The sequence below is a fragment of the Ranitomeya variabilis genome, chromosome 2, assembly GCF_051348905.1.
Source record: "Ranitomeya variabilis isolate aRanVar5 chromosome 2, aRanVar5.hap1, whole genome shotgun sequence".
NCBI classification, from domain to species: domain Eukaryota; kingdom Metazoa; phylum Chordata; class Amphibia; order Anura; family Dendrobatidae; genus Ranitomeya; species Ranitomeya variabilis.
In genome coordinates this window covers 425,790,905-425,808,320 of record NC_135233.1, presented here as the reverse complement: position 1 = coordinate 425,808,320, position 17,416 = coordinate 425,790,905, and the positions used below count along the sequence as shown (strand labels likewise).

General features: G+C 48.1%; 1 protein-coding gene across 3 annotated transcripts in view; it reads right to left on the bottom strand.

Moving 5' to 3' along the window:
* Positions 1–3,839: 3,839 nt before the first annotated feature.
* Positions 3,840–17,416, bottom strand: part of ACP2 (acid phosphatase 2, lysosomal) — a 47,097-nt gene continuing 33,520 nt past the window's right edge. For all 3 annotated transcript variants that reach the window (XM_077286803.1, XM_077286802.1, XM_077286804.1), the window contains 5 exons: positions 9,756–9,888; positions 9,564–9,649; positions 6,458–6,564; positions 5,613–5,788; positions 3,840–5,455 (listed from right to left, as the gene is read on the bottom strand). In XM_077286803.1, coding sequence (XP_077142918.1) covers positions 5,319–5,455; positions 5,613–5,788; positions 6,458–6,564; positions 9,564–9,649; positions 9,756–9,888 — 639 coding nt within the window. In that variant the 3' untranslated portion in view covers positions 3,840–5,318. The remainder of the gene's footprint in view (positions 5,456–5,612; positions 5,789–6,457; positions 6,565–9,563; positions 9,650–9,755; positions 9,889–17,416) is intronic.

The window sequence follows — 17,416 nt, the reverse complement described above, 5'->3', positions numbered from 1 at the left end:
CCCCACAAATATTGACTGTGAGTGGAGAGGGAAATGACATACGCAGAATGAAACCAGGATGTAGCAAAGGAGGCCAGTCTAGCTAGATAGATAGAACAGGACAGAATACTGTGCGGTCAGTATTAAAAACTAGAAAAATCCACCACAGAGTTTACAAAAATCTCCACACATGACTAAAGGTCTGGAGGGTAAATCTGCTTCCCAGAGCTTCCAGCTTAACTGAATAAATCCATACTGACAAGCTGGACTAGAAAAAACATAGAAAGTGCAGAAAGATTAAGTCCACAACAAGTGGACTGCAAAAGAACAAAGCAAGGACTTATCTTTGCTGAACTGGTCAGAATATCAGGGAAATCCAAGCAGAGATGTGAATCCAACCAGGAACCATTGACAACTGGCACAGGCTGAAGGATAGAACCAGGCTAAATAGCGGAGACAGAAAGACAATCAGTGGAAGCAGCTGCTGACTACTAAATCCAAGGAGCCGCAGTACCACTTAAAACCACCGGAGGGAGCCCAAGAGCAGAACTCACAAAAGTGCCACTTACAACCACCGGAGGGAGCCCAAGAGCAGAATTCACAACATTGGAGTACAGAAGATTTCTTTTTTGGGCTTCATTTTTTCTCCCTCATCTATAGAAATGGATCCGGTTAAGGTTCAGGCCATTCATGATTGGATCCAGCCCACATCCGTGAAGAGCCTTCAGAAATTTTTGGGCTTTGCTAATTTTTATCGCCGTTTCATTGCCAACTTCTCCAGTGTGGTTAAACCCCTGACCGATTTGACGAAGAAAGGCGCTGATGTGATGAATTGGTCCTCTGCGGCTGTTTCTGCCTTTCAGGAGCTTAAACGCCGATTTACTTCTGCCCCTGTGTTGCGTCAGCCGGATGTTTCTCTTCCTTTTCAGGTTGAGGTTGACGCTTCTGAGATTGGGGCAGGGGCCGTTTTGTCTCAGAGGAATTCTGATGGTTCCTTGATGAAACCGTGTGCCTTCTTTTCTCGAAAGTTTTCGCCTGAGGAACGCAATTATGATGTCTGTGTATGTTTTTTCCCTCTCCTCTCACAGTCAATATTTGTGGGGCGCTGTCTATCCTTTGGGGATTTTCTCTGAGGCAAGATAGTTTTCCCTTTTCTATCTCTAGGGGTAATTAGTCCTCCGGCTGTGTCGAGATGTCTAGGGAGCGCTAGGTACATTCCACGGCTACTTCTAGTTGCGGTGTTAAGTTCAGGGTCTGCGGTCAGTACAGGTACCACCTTCTCCAGAGTACGTCTCATGCTGCTCTTAGGCCACCAGATCATAACAGTAGACCCCTTAAGGAACTTATCTAGATGTGTGGTGAGCACTTTGACCCACCAAGTGCTTCACAGAAGTTTATAATGCAGAGCCGTAAAAATAAAAAATCATATTTTTTCACAAAAATGATCTTTTCGCCCCCAATTTTTTATTTTCCCAAGGGTAAGAGAAGAAATTGGACCCCAAAAATTGTTGTGCAATTTGTCCTGAGTACGCTGATACCCCATATGTGGGTGTAAACCATTGTTTGGGCGCATAGCAGAGCTCGGAAGGGAAGGAGCGCCATTTGACTTTTCAATGCAAAATTGACTGGAAATGAGATGGGACGCCATGTTGCGTTTGGAGAGCCCCTGATGTGCCTAAACATTGAAACCCCCCACAAGTGACACCATTTTGGAAAGTAGACCCCTTAAGGAACTTATCTAGATGTGTGGTGAGCACTTTGACCCAACAAGTGCTTCACAGAAGTTTATAATGCAGAGCCGTAAAAATAAAAAATAATTTTTTTTCACAAAAATGATCTTTTCGCCCCCAATTTTTTATTTTCCCAAGGGTAAGAGAAGAAATTAGACCACAAAAGTTGTTGTGCAATTTGTCCTGAGTACAACGATACCCCATATGTGGGGGTAAACCACTGTTTGGGCGCATAGCAGAGCTCGGAAGGGAAGGAGCGCCATTTGACTTTTCAATGCAAAATTGACTGGAATTGAGATGGGACACCATGTCGCGTTTGGAGAGCCCCTGATGTGCCTAAACATTAAAACCCCCCACAAGTGACACCATTTTGGAAAGTAAACCCCCTAAGGAACTTATCTTGATATGTTTTGAGAGCTTTGAACCCCCAAGTGTTTCACTACAGTTTATAACGCAGAGCCGTGAAAATATTCTTTTTTTTCAGAAAAATGATTTTTTAGCCCCCAGTTTTGTATTTTCACAAGGGTAACAGGATAAATTGGACCCCAAAAGTTGTTGTCCAATTTGTCCTGAGTACGCTGATACCCCATATATGGGGGGAACCACTGTTTGGGCGCATGGCAGAGCTCGGAAGGGAAGGAGCGCCATTTGGAATGCAGACTTAGATGGATTGGTCTGCAGGCGTCACGTTGCATTTGCAGAGCCCCTGATGTACCCAAACAGTACAACCCCCCCACAAGTGACCCCATATTGGAAACTAGACCTCCTAAGGAACTTATCTAGATGTGTTGTGAGAACTTTGAACCCCCAAGTGTTTCACTACAGTTTACAACGCAGTGCCGTGAAAATAAAAAATCCTTTTTTTCCCACAAAAATGATTTTTAGCCCCCCAAATTTTTATTTTCCCAAGGATAACAAGAGAACTTGGACCCCAAAAGTTGTTGTCCAATTTGTCCCGAGTACGCTGATGCCCCATATGTTGGGGTAAACCCCTGTTTGGGGCGCACGGGAGAGCTCGGAAGGGAAGGAGCGCTGTTTTACTTTTTCAACGCAGAATTGTCTGGAATTGAGATCGGACGCCATGTCGCGTTTGGAGAGCCCCTCATGTGCCTGAACAGTGGAAACTCCCCAATTCTACCTGAAACTAATCCTAACACACCCCTAACCCTAATCCCAACTGTAACCCTAACCACACCCCTAACCCTTACACACCCCTAATTCTAATCCCAACCCTAATCCCAACAGTAAATGTAATCCAAACCCTAACCCTAACTTTAGCCCCAACCCTAACCCTAACTTTATCCCCAACCCTAACTTTAGCCCCAACCCTATCCCTAACTTTAGCTCCAACCCTAACTTTAGCTCCAACCCTAGCCCCAACCCTAACCCTAGCCCTAACCCTAATGGGAAAATGGAAATAAATACATTTTTTTAATATTATTTTTCCCTAACTAAGGGGGTGATGAAGGGGGGTTTGATTTACTTTTATAGCGTTTTTTATATCGGATTTTTATGATTGGCAGCTGTCACACACTAAAAGACGCTTTTTATAGCAAAAAAGCTTTTGCGTCTCCACATTGAGACCTATAATTTTTCCGTATTTTGGTCCACAGAGTCATGTGAGGTCTTGTTTTTTGCGGGACGAGTTGACGTTTTTATTGGTAACATTTTCAGACATGTGACAGTTTTTGATCACTTTTTATTCCGATTTTTGTGAGGCAGAATGACCAAAAACCAGCTATTCATGAATTTCTTTTGGGGGAGGCGTTTATACCGTTCCACGTTTGGTAAAATTGATAAAGCAGTTTTATTCGTCGGGTCAGTACGGGTCATAACCAAAAAAATAAAAAAGTTATAGTCCTCAGAATAAAGCTATGCCAAAATAATTATTAATTTACTTTTATTGCGGGTTTTTTAGCGGATTTTTATGATTGGCAGCTGTCACACTCTAAGACGCTTTTTATTGTAAAAAATAGTTTTTGCGTCTCTACATTTTGAGAGCTATAATTTTTCCATATTTTGTTGTGATTGTGGCACAAATTCTTTACACAAGTGACTCAGAAAAAGCCGCACACTTCTCAATGTGAGATGGTGACTTTATAATAAATTATTTGGTGCCGACATCTCTGCCCCGATACTTCCAATGTTTATTCAGTAAAAAAAAAAATCACATTGCATCCATTAGACAGATAAAGAAACAAACAAAAACCACATAAAGTACAGAAAAGTCAGTGTGCAAAATAACCAATCCATAGGCAGCAAATCACATATGTAGGATCCCCAGTACTTGTGGAGCATGCGGCGGCCCGCCTGTGGGATCCCCAGTCCTCGTGGAGCACGCGGCGGCCCGCCTGTAGGATCCCCAGTACTCGTGGAGCATGCGGCGGCCCACCTGTTGGAACCCCAGTACCGCACATGGGGGCCCACCTGTAGGATCCCCAGTACCGCGCATGGGGGCCCGCCTGTAAGATTCCCAGTACCGGACGTGGGGGCCCGCCTGTAAGATCCCCAGTACCGCACGTGGCGGCCCGCCTGTAGGATCCCCAGTACTTGTGGAGCATGCGGCGGCCCGCCTGTAAGATCCCCAGTACTCGTACTGCACGCGGCGACCCACCTGTAAGATCCCCAGTACTCGCACCGCACGCGTGGCATCGCACCACCAGGTAGGAGGACAGTTTTGCTTAGCAGCAGATCCCTAAGGGTTATTAAGATCGGAAACAATAGCGCGCTGCTGCTCAGACAGCAATGATTATACAAAAACAAATGTGACAATATTTAAAAATAATGGCGGCCCTGACAGCGCAAAATGAGGGTTCAGACACAATCCCTCAATCTACCCTGTAATATTACACGATGGACGAACATATAAACGGAAGACGGTGCGATACATGGACGGTGCCGAGCAATCGTCTAAAAACAAAAAGTCCAGATTTCCTATTAGGACTTGTAGAAAGGGTAAAAAGTGCTACTGCTTTAAAAATTGCCTTAAAAAACCCTGAAGTAGCAAATCTAGAAAAAAATCTGTTCGGTCACATCGGGAATATTTAGCGTTTCCTGAATGTGACGGGTGCAGGATTACTGGCAGAGAAAAGTACTGCAACAGGAAAAACAGGAGACGCCGACAAGTACAAGGCTGCAAAACAAAACAACGTTATAACCTTTCCAGAAAATATCTGGGGGTGAATGGCCTGTGCTGCCCCCTACGGCTCAGTGGGTGACACTACAGATATGGGGTCTGGACAGCAGTATGTGCATATAAACCCCCCGATGATCATGGAGGATGTAGTGGACGGGCTGCACCAACGTGACTTTATCTTTTACCTTCTGTGGCTGGTGCAGAATAGAACAAGACCCCATAGATGTATCTGAGACCATTGAACCACAGTCTGTGTATGGGGAGCCAGGAGACCCACCCGCAGAGATGGCGATAGTCCCAGCGCACGCAGTACTGGAGACCTAGTCTCCTCAGTCCACGTGATCGCTCGCGTCGCTTTGTTCCCATTAAAACCCTTTTCCTGGAGGTTAAAGAAATAATGTCTTAAAAGAATAAAATGTAAAAGATTTTCTAAGAATTAAAAATCCCTCTGCGGCAACAAGAAGGCAGTGAAATCAGCTCTGATCCTCGCCGAGGCTGGAGACGTGCTGGTAGCCGCTGGTTGGAGACTTCTGCCGGAAAAGCACCGTGAGCAGCAGGATGATGAGGAGGAAGAGTATGCAGCCGATGGCGACCAGACCCACGATGACTTCTGTGCAGGAGAGAAGAGAAAGCCGCAGGGTGAGACGCTGGAGCACGCCGCAATCATCCTGGCTCCAGCAGGAGGCACCGCAGCCGCCGCCACGTTACCGGCCTCCTCGCATGGGTCCAGGATTATTAGTCGGGAAGTATCTGCGCCGCTCCCTCACCTTTGTCATTGTCTGGGCCAGAGAGCTGACACTCTTTCTCCCAGTCTTTAGCGATGGCTCGATCCAGTAAGCTCTGAAACTTTTCTAGGGGGCAGCTGTGCGCGCAGCCCGGTAACGTCACGGAGAAGGGCGGCCGCGAGCTGTCGTTCCTGAAGTACATCTCCACCGTGAAGTTTCTGGTAGAAGACAATGAAAGCAACATGAAAGATGGACGTGGAGGAGATGGCAGAGCGATCAATGTCCCGTCATCATCCTTAAAAGGGTTTTCCATTAAAAAAAGGTTAATGCTCTATAAATGTTCCCGATCTTCCGTGGCCTCGTCTTCCTCCATCACTGCCATATGATGGGAGATGGCAGCTCATTCAGCCCCCTTCTCAGTCGTTATTGATCTGAGCAGGCAGCCAGACCCACAAATTGCCGAGCACCGCCTCGGAGCCGCCATGACGTGGCTAGTAGAATCGATTCACAGGATCCAGTGCATCAACCACGCCAGTAATCTGTGGCCACAAAGCAACCAGAACGTCGTTTCCGACCTGATGGCATCCGTGCCTGATTAGTCAATGCTTTTTACACATGCATCTCGATGATGTCACAACAGGTCGGCAAATTATAAGAAGAGGTTCGGAGGCCGCCAAGTCGGAGGTGATTTTCTGGGTTCCCAACCGGTGGCCATAGATCTAACGTGGCTGATGGACCGGCACCTGTGAATTAATTTGTGCCATATCTAATGGGAATATATCAGTAAGTTGTACAATGCGATAATCGTCTCCACTGCACAAATACTACACGTCACTGGGGGAAATATCAGCAACTGGCGATAGCAGTGGATTACGGTGATGTCCTACCCAGAAGACTCTTCGTGCAGCTCGAATATATGGCAGGACGCGTACGGGGCCTGTTTTCCATTGTAGACGTCCAGCGCCATTTGCAGGGCGCCCAGCGTGGTGTCGTGCTGAGGAGACAAGGTCAGAAATCATGACTGCAGACTGCAAGATGAGAGAGGCCATGATATATCTGGTGGCCATCATCCCCCCAAGGTTCATGCCAAGGCTGGAGGTGAGGGTCCTCGTGTGGGAATACAGGGGGAGATCCTACTGATACCGGGGGCGTATCAGGAATATGCCTAAATGACACGGGCCCCTCGGGGGAATTTATTTTACTATTGGGATTGATTGAAAACTTTGCACATTGTCTTCTGCATCCTCTATGTATGGTCGCACATCGAAGACCGCCATCGTTCTGATTGCTTGCTGCTCTCACCTTTTTTCTTAGTTTATTTATGACTTCAAAACTCAACTTTCATCTGGTCATTAATGTAGTTCAAATGAAGACTCGCGAGAAGAGAGACAAGAGTTACAGATCAGTGAACGAGCTCGCTGACTGATTGCTGGGAACTCATGCTGCAGTCTATATACAGTGATGCATAGAGGATGGAGAAGAGGCAGAGACCAGAGGATGAACTCGCTGACTGATCGCTGGGAACTCATGCTGCAGTCTATATACAGTGATGCATAGAGGATGGAGAAGAGGCAGAGACCAGAGGACGAGCTTGCCGACTGATCGCTAGGAACTCATGCTGCATTCTATGTACAGTGATGAATAGAGGATGGAGAAGAGGCAGAGACCAGAGGACGAACTCGCTGACTGATCGCTAGGAACTCATGCTGCAGTCTATATACAGTTATGAATAGAGGATGGAGAAGAGGCAGAAACCAGAGGACGAACTCGCTGACTGATCGCTGGGAACGCATGCTGCAGACTGTATACAGTGATGCATAGAGGATGGAGAAGAGGCAGAGACCAGAGGAATAACTCGCTGACTGATCGCTGGGAACTCATGCTGCAGACTGTATACAGTGATGCATAGAGGATGGAGAAGAGGCAGAGACCAGAGGAATAACTCGCTGACTGATCGCTGGGAACTCATACTGCAGTCTATATACAGTGATGAATAGAGCATGGAGAAGAGGCAGAGAACAGAGGACGAACTCGCTGACTGATCGCTGGGAACTCATGCTGCAGTCTATATACAGTGATGAATAGAGGATGGAGAAGAGGCAGAGACCAGAGGATGAGCTCGCTGGGAACGCAACCTGCATTCTATGTACAGTGATGAATAGAGGATGGAGAAGAGGCAGAGACCAGAGGACGAACTCGCTGACTGATCGCTGGGAACTTTTGCTGCAGTCTACACCTTGCTCCAAATTATTATGCAAATTGGATTTAAGTGTCATAAAGATTTAATTGTTTTGTTTTTCAAATAAACTCATGGATGGTATTGTGTCTCAGGGCTCAATGGATCACTGAAATGAATCTTAAACACGTGATAATTAGTTTTCCAGGTGATTCTAATTAAAGTAAAACTACTTAAAAATGATGTTACACATTATTAAGCAGGCCACAGGTTTCAAGCAATATGGGAACTAAAAAGGATCTCTCTGCTGCTGAAAAGCGTTAAATCGTGCAATGCCTTGGACAAGGTGTGAAAACATTAGATATTTCACGAAAACTTAAGAGTGATCATCATACTGTGAAGAGATTTGTCACTAAAACAGAGCACAGACAGAGTTCATGCAGATAAAGGCATAATGAGGAAGGTTTCTGCCAGGCAAGTTAATTGGATTAAGAGAGCAGCTGCCAAAATACCTTTACAAAGCAGCAAACAGTTATTTGAAGCTGCTGGTGCGTCTGGAGTCCCTCGAACCTCAAGGTGTAGGATCCTTCAAAGGCTTGCTGTGGTGCATAAACCTTCTATTCGGCCACCCCTAAACAGTGTTCACAAGCAGAAACAGTTGCAGTGGGCCCAGACATACAGTGCCTTGCGAAAGTATTCGGCTCCCTGGCCTGTTAGGATGTTTTGGAGTTAAATAGCTTTTTTGTTCAGTGAATGTGACCTCCTAATGCTGCAAATTCCACAAATGAGCATTTTCAGTTCTTTAAAACAGATCAAATATTTAGAAATTCTACTGTGCCTAATAATTTGGAACAGTGCATTTTGAGTTTTTATTCATTTTGGAGATTATACTGTTATCATTGGCAGGTTTCTTCAATAAAATTTGATGTATAACGGGTGATGACTTTTATTAGACTGTCATTTGCACCGACCATTTAAAGGGACACTGTCACCTGAATTTGGAGGGAACAATCTTTAGACCTAGGGGCGGGGTTTTCGGGTGTTTGATGCACCCTTTCCTTACCCGCCGGCTGCATGCTGGCTGCAATATTGGATTGAAGTTCATTCTCTGTCCTCCGTAGTACATGCCTGCACAAGGCAATCTTGCCTTGTGCAGGCATGTACTACGGAGGACAGAGAATGAACTTCAATCCAATATTGCAGCCAGCATGCAGCCGGCGGGTAAGGAAAGGGTGCATCAAACACCCGAAAACCCCGCCCCTAGGTCTAAAGATTGTTCCCTCCAAATTCAGGTGACAGTGTCCCTTTAAAAAAATCCGAGAAAAATATCATTTGCATAATAATTTGGAACATGGTGTACATACAGTGATGCATAGAGGATGGAGAAGAGGCAGAGACCGAGCTCACTGACTTATCGCTGGGAACGAATGCTTCATTCTATGTACAATGATGAATAGAGGATGGAGAAGAGTTACAGACCAGAGGACAAGCTCGATGACTGATCACTGGGAACTCATGCTGCAGTTAGCTATTTGTAGTGATGCATAGTGGATGGAGAAGAGGCAGAGACCAGAGGACGAGCTCACTGACTGATCGCTGGCAACTCATGCTGCAGTCTGCTATGTGCAGTGATGCATAGTGGAAGGAGAAGAGGAAGAGACCAAAGGACGAGCTCGCTGACTGATCGCTGGGAACTCATGCTGCAGTCTATGTATAGTGATGCATAGAGGATGGAGACGACAATGTGTACTCAAAAGGGTCAGTAAGAGGCAAACTAGAAATTCAGGTCATGGCACATCCGTAAATCAGCCACTTACCGTTGAGTACGCGATCAGTTTCAGGCCCGCAGAGTTGCTGTGTGCAGCCGCTGTTAGATTCTTCAGGATCTGATCCACCAATACACCTGCAGAAAGCAGAGCATGTTACCTATAAAAGTACATGACAGCCGGCGCCGACTGTTCTGGCTGCATGCAGCACCATCGGTCACCGGCGGAGGCAGCAGCTCTCACCTCCCTGCAGCCGTGCCTTCTGCTCCTGCTCGATGATCCCAAAGAGGAACCTGAAGCTGAAATCCTTCAAGTCGCGCAGTCGCTCCAGGACGTCTCTTGTCGCCCAGGACGGGAGGCTCAGGTTGTGTCTCGACTACGGCAAAAAATAATAAATTCATAATTCTGAATGAAAGATAAATATTTAAAGGACCAGAGTCTTTTTTTTTCCCCCTTTCGTCCGCCATCGGTTATATTGAGGGGCACAGGAGCCGAGGACCCCAATAACTGAAAGGGGCAGAAGAACGAGGGTGAGACGCCGCCTCTGCAGCCCTGATTGGCAAAGTCTCCCGATGGAGGTTGTGACAGTGTCCTCCATTGTCCATAGACTAGAGGTTGCATTCATGTAACGGACAAATATGGAGGCCCGGGGCCAGATACCAGTCACAGGTGGCCATCACTCGCTTGCTATAATGACGTCGATTTCATGTACATGACATGGGTAGTTGTTGTTTATACTTCACATGTGTCAGTGACTGGTCCCACACAGCAGCGTCCATCAGCCAAAGGGTCCAATAGACCCCTATAGCGCCATTTACCACGTACAGTTGTGGCCAAAAGTATTGACACCCCTGCAATTCTGTCAGATAAATACTCAGTTTCTTCCTGAAAATTATTGCAATCACAAATTATTTGGTATTATTATCTTCATTTAATTTGTCTTAAATGAAAAAAATACAAAAGAGAATGAAGCAAAAAAGGAGATTTTTGTGTACTCACCGTAAAATCTCTTTCTCTTAGCCTCTAATTGGGGGACACAGGACCATGGGTGTTATGCTGCTGTCCACTAGGAGGCGACACTATGCATAATCTGAAAAAGATTAACCGTGGCTCCTCCTGTGCAGTATACACCCCTGGACGGCATCAGCCTTCTCCAGTTTTGTGCAAAAGCAGTAGGAGGAACGTAACATGAATAACATAACTATGCCTGTAAGAAGGCAACTATGTAACATGAATAACATAATTATGCCTGTAAGAAGGCAACTATGTACGAGCTCAAGAAAACAATATGAGAACGGTGAGTACACAAAAATCTCCTTTACTCTGTCGCCTCATTGGGGAACACAGGACCATGGGACGTCTAAAGCAGTCCCTGGGTGGGAAGCAATGGACGAATATTGTGCAGACCGGCCCCTATACTTAGGGCACCGCCGCCTGCAGGACACATCTACCCAGGCTCGCGTCCGCTGAGGACTGGGTATGAACCCTGTAGTGTTTAGTAAATGTGTGTAAGCTAGGTCAAGTGGCCGCCTTACACACTTGTTGTGCCGAAGCCTGGTGCCGAATGGCCCAGGAGGCCCCTACCGCCCGTGTAGAGTGTGCGGTAATACCGGCTGGAAGAGGAGAATTCTTAAGGCGGTAGGCCTCTTGTATGGTGGATTTGATCCACCTGGCAAGGGTAGCTTTGGAAGCTGGCAGACCCTTGTGGCTGCCTTCCGGAAGGAGGAAAAGAGAATCAGACCTCCGGAAGGACGCAGTCCTAGACACGTATATACGCAATGCCCTGACAAGGTGAACAGCCAGGAAGGGCCGTCTGCAGGAGAGTGCTGTCAGTTCAGACACCCTGCGTAGCGAGGTGATTGCCACCAGGAAAGCCACCTTCTGGGAAAGAAGGCGGAGTGGGACCTCCTTAAGGGGATCGAAGGGTGGTTCCTGCAATGTTGTCAGGACCAGGTTGAGGTCCCACGTTTCTAGTGGTCGTCTGTAGGGGGGAACCAATCGGGAAACCCCCTGAAGGAAAGTCCTTACTTGCGGCTTGGTAGAAATGCGCCTTTGAAAAAGCACTGAGAGGGCTGACACCTGGCTCTTAAGCGAGCCCAATGACAGCCTGGCCTCCAGACCCGGTTGGAGAAAACCAAGTACTTTGGGTAGGGAATAAGGGAGTGGGATCTGGCCACGAGATTCGCACCAGGTAAAGAAAGCTTTCCAGGTACGGTAATAAATCTTGGCAGAGGCTGGTTTCCGTGCTCTGATCATGGTTCCAATGACGTCTGTCGAGAGCCCTGCCTGGGTTAGAACCCAGGTCTCAAGGGCCACGCCGTCAAATTGAGAGCCCCTGAGTTCTGGTGGTAGAACGGGCCTTGTGATAGAAGATCGTGGCGGTCGGGGAGACGCCAGGGGGCGTCTGCTGTGAGTTGTACGATGTCGGTGTACCATGTGCATCTGGGCCAGTCCGGTGCAATTAGGATGGTTGGAACTCCCTCTTGTTTGATCTTCCTCACCACTCTGGATATCAGGGGGAGAGGTGGAAAAATATACAGAAGCTGGAACTGTGTCCAGTCCTGAACCAGAGCGTCTGCTCCGAGCGACCGCGGATCATGTGTTCTGGCCATGAAGTTGGAGACCTTGGCATTGAAGTGGGATGCCATTAGGTCCACATCCGGGGTCCCCCAGCGGAGACAGATCTGTTGAAAAATTTCGGGATGGAGAGACCACTCTCCCGAGTCTATTCCTTGTTGGCTGAGGAAGTCTGCTTCCCAGTTGTCCACACCCGGAATGTGGACCGCCGAAAGAACCGACCCTGTGTCCTCCGCCCAGTGGAGGATGTGTGACACTTCTCGCATCGCCTGGGTACTGCGGGTCCCCCCTTGGTGATTCACATATGCCACAGTGGTGGCATTGTCCGATTGTATTCTGATGTGAGAGGCTGCCAGTAAGTGATGGAAGGCCCTCAATGCCAGAAGGATGGCACGAATTTCCAGGATGTTGATGGGCATGGTCGCTTCCACTGGGGACCACTTACCCTGTGCCCTGTGGTGTAGGTGCACCGCACCCCAACCCGTCAGGCTCGCGTCGGTGGTCAGAACCTTCCATTGACCTGTGAGAAAGGATTTCCCCTTTGCTAGCGAGGTTGGCTTGAGCCACCAGTGCAGGGACCTCCTGGTTGACGACGTTAGCTGGAACTCCCTGTCAAGAGAAAAGGGATTCCTGTCCCAGGACTTGAGAATGGCTAGTTGGAGAGGTCTGAGGTGAAACTGGGCAAATGGGACAGCTTCTATTGCTGCTGCCATCTTGCCGAGGACTCTCATGGCAAACCGGAGAGATCGAGGGGGTTTGCAGAGGAGGGTGCGAACTGCTAGTCGGAGAGCCAGTGCCTTGTCCTTGGGAAGGAGCACTAGACCCCTGGAGGTGTTGAATAATATTCCCAGGAAGGTCAGGGACTGACTCGGGGTTGGTGATGACTTTTGTAGGTTGATTAACCAGCCCATGCGACTGAGAGTATCGGTTGTGATTGAGACGCTGAGCTCACAGTCCTTGAAGGTGGGAGCCTTGATGAGTAGATCGTCCAGGTATGGAACGACTACTATGCCTCTGGAGTGCAGGACGTCCATGGTGGCTGCCATGACTTTGGTGAACACTCTGGGAGCCGTGGCGAGTCCGAAAGGGAGAGCCACGAATTGGTAGTGGTCCTGGCCTATTGCGAACCTGAGAAACCTCTGATGGGCAGGTGCAATGGGTATATGCAGGTATGCGTCTTGTATGTCTATGGAGGTGAGATATTCTCCCTTCTCCATGGACGCAATGATGGACCGAAGGGACTCCATGCGGAAATGACGGCCCCTTACATATTTGTTGAGCTGTTTTAGGTCTAGTATGGGCCGTACGCTGCCTCCTTTCTTGGGAACTACAAACAGATTGGAGTAGAACCCTTGGAAGCGGTCGGTCGTGGGTACCAGTACTATGACTCCTGCTTGAAAAAGCGAGGAGACCGCTTGGTGGTAGGCACGAGCCTTGGCTGGCGGTTTTGGGGGGACAGAGAGGAAGAATCGGTCCGGAGGGTTGGAGGTGAAGTCTATTCTGTATCCGGAAGACACTAGTTCCCTGACCCACCTGTCTTCTGTAATAGGCAGCCAGACTTGATGAAAGAGCAAAAGTCGGCCGCCTACGGGTGTGGTGTCTTCCGGAGTCCGTGAGTCATGATGAGGAGAACGTTTGAGATTTTCCTCCTCTGGGCTTAGGCTGGCCTGCTTTTGACTGCCAGGTCTTGTCCGACCTTTGCGTCGATCGTGAGTTGTCCCTGCGTGGGGAACGGTTACGATTTTGTGCTGGACGCGAGACGGACCAGCCGGAGGAATTCCGAAAGGATCGGAATCGAGTTTGGTTACGCTTCTTGTAAGTGCGTTTAGGTTTCAGTTGGGGAAGAGAAGTACTCTTACCCCCGGTGGCGTTGGATATCATAGTGTCCAACTGTTCACCGAAAAGTCTCCCACTGAGGTAGGGTAGGTGCGTGAGGGACTTCTTTGAGGCTGCGTCCGCTTTCCATTCCCGCAGCCAGAGGATACGCCGAACTGTCATGGCGTTTGATGCTATCCCCGCTACTCCCCTTGCTGAATCCAGAGCTGCATGGAGCATGTAGTCTGCTACAACTGCTATTTGAACCGCTTGGTCCGACAGGTCAGGAGCGGATGCTTGGAGAGCTTGTAAATTCTTTGCCCAGGCCAGAATGGCCTTGGCAGCCCAAACTGAGGCGAACGTGGGAGCCAGGGATGCCCCTGCTGCCTCGAAAATTGAACGAGCCATGCGTTCTACCTGCCGGTCTGCTGCATCCCTGAGGGTTGAGCTATCTGGCAGTGAAAGGAGGGTCTGTGCTGCTAGCCTAGAGACTGGGGGGTCCACTTCAGGTGGATCTGTCCATTCCTTGGTGTCCTTCTGTGGGAAGGGGTACCTCGCCTCCAGATATTTGCTATTAGCGATTTTTTTCTCAGGCTGTGAGAGCTGCTTTTTAAGGATCGCCTTAAACTCTGGGTGGTTAGAGAAAACCTTAGGCGGCTTCAGAGGTCCTTCAAAGGAAATCTTATGTTCTGGGGCCTCTGGTGGCGGATCAGAAATGTCCAGCACCCGATGGATGGATGAAATTATGTCCTCAACTAGCGCTGTATTGCTAGGAGGGATTGGGATCAGGGACCCCTCCGTTTCTCTGTCTGAGTCAGAGTCGCAGATGCCTTCCGAATCCTGTGTATCACTGAGGCGTCCCCTGCTGAGTGGGCCGGGGAGGAGGCCTTCTCTGGTCGGGGATTGCGGAGATCTGCATCGTCTGTCCCTGGAATGGGACAGTCTAGATGGCCTGGAGCTACGGTGTCTATCCCTAGAGGGGGATGACCGTGTGCTATGGGATGACGCAGATGGACTTGATCTATGGGTCCGCTTGCGTCCTGACCTAGACGTGGATGTGCCAGGGTCATCTTGTTCCTGAGTCAAGCTCTCCCTTTGCTCATAGATTGCGATATCTGAGTAGCCCATTCCGGCGTGGCATTAGACACCGAGGCATTGGCAGGGGCTTCTTGGGGCTCTGACACATTAGTTTGTATACAGTTCTGACAATGCGGGTACGTGCTACTACTGGGGAGAGCGGTCCCGCAGGCTGTGCAGAATGCATAATAGCAGTTCTGCCTGGTTCTCTTGGACCTTGAGCCCGGCATAGTGCACAGAGTGTAGAAGGGCTGCCAGCAGAGGACCTTACAGGGGTAGAGAAACCTATAGGGGAGCCTTATAGGTAATATGGATTCCCCGCTGAGTAAAAAACCCAGCTGTGATCTTACCCCACCAGTGTGCCCCTAGGTCCAGCGCCGAAGATCCACAGTCCTGTGCCCCCCAGAGACTGGCTGCCTGGTCCTGCAGACCGGGAGATGCAGGGTTAATCTGCAGCCGAAAATGGCTGCTGAGACAGAGAGGAAAGGAGGAGAAGGGGGCGGAGAGCTGGAAAAAGGCGGCAAGGCTGTGTAAAAACGCGCCCTTTCTGTCTCGATCCACCCACTTTATGACACTGTAGAGCAAAAACTGGAGAAGGCTGATGCCGTCCAGGAGTGTATACTGCACAGGAGGAGCCACAGTTAATCTTTTTCAGATTATGCATAGTGTCGCCTCCTATTGGACAGCAGCATAACACCCATGGTCCTGTGTCCCCCAATGAGGCGACAGAGTAAGCAAAACATTGATCATTTCACACAAAACTCCAAAAAATGGGCCAGACAAAAGTATTGGCACCCTCAGCCTAATACTTGGTTGCACAACCTTTAGCCAAAATAACTGCGACCAACCGCTTCCGGTAACCATCAATGAGTTTCTTACAATGCTCTGCTGGAATTTTAGACCATTCTTCTTTGGCAAACTGCTCCAGGTCCCTGATATTTGAAGGGTGCCTTCTCCAAACTGCCATTTTTATATCTCTCCACAGGTGTTCTATGGGATTCAGGTCTGGACTCATTGCTGGCCACCTTAGAAGTCTCCAGTGCTTTCTCTCAAACCATTTTCTAGTGCTTTTTGAAGTGTGTTTTGGGTCATTGTCCTGCTGGAAGACCCATGACCTCTGAGGGAGACCCAGCTTTCTCACAATGGGCCCTACATTATGCTGCAAAATTTGTTGGTAGTCTTCAGACTTCAAAATGCCATGCACACGGTCAAGCAGTCCAGTGCCAGAGGCAGCAAAGCAACCCCAAAACATCAGGGAACCTTCGCCATGTTTGACTGTAGGGACCGTGTTCTATTCTTTGAATGCCTCTTATTTTCTCCTGTAAACTATGTTGATGCCTTGGCCCAAAAAGCTCTACTTTTGTCTCATCTGACCAGAGAACATTCTTCCAAAACGTTTTAGGCTTTTTCAGGTAAGTTTTGGCAATCTCCAGCTTGGCTTTTTTATGTCTCAGGGTAAGAAGTGTGGTCTTCCTGGGTCTCCTACCATACAGTGCCTTTTCATTCAGACGCCGACGGATAGTACGGGTTGACAATGTTGTACCCTCGGACTGCAGGGCAGCTTGAACTTGTTTGGATGTTAGTCGAGGTTCTTTATCCAACATCCGCACAATCTTGCGTTGAAATCTCTTGTCAATTTTGATTTTCCGTCCACATCTAGGGAGGTTAGCCACAGTGCCATGGGCTTTAAACGTATTGATGACACTGCGCACGGTAGACACAGGAACATTCAGGTCTTTGGAGATGGACTTGTAGCTTTGAGATTTCTCATGCTTCCTCACAATTTGGTTTCTCAAGTCCTCAGACAGTTCTTTGGTCTTCTTTCTTTTCTCCATGCTCAATGTGGTACACACAAGGACACAGGACAGAGGTTGAGTCAACTTTAATCCATGTCAACTGGCTGCAAGTGTGATTTAGCTATTGCCAACTCCTGTTAGGTGCCACAGGTAAGTTACAGGTGCTGTTAATTACACAAATTAGAGAAGCATCACATGATTTTTCGAACAGTGCCAATACTTTTGTCCACCCCTTTTTTATGTTTGGTGTGGAATTATATCCAATTTGGCTTTAGGACAATTCTTTTTGTGTTTTTTTCATTTAAAAAAGAAAAGAATGTCCAGCTTCACCGAATCCGTAAAAAAAGAGTTTTCTTTATTCACAAACTTTAAACATGGAGGATACAGACTTCAGCACGAACCATATGGGTAAGAATCTCAACGCGTTTCTGGAGACTAAGCTCCCTTAATCATGACCATGATGATGATTAAGGGAGCTTAGTCTCCAGAAACGCGTTGAGATTCTTACCCATATGGTTCGTGCTGAAGTCTGTATCCTCCATGTTTAAAGTTTGTGAATAAAGAAAACTCTTTTTTACGGACTCGGTGAAGCTGGACATTCTTTTCTTTTTTGGACTTTATACGCCTGGACACAGCGGG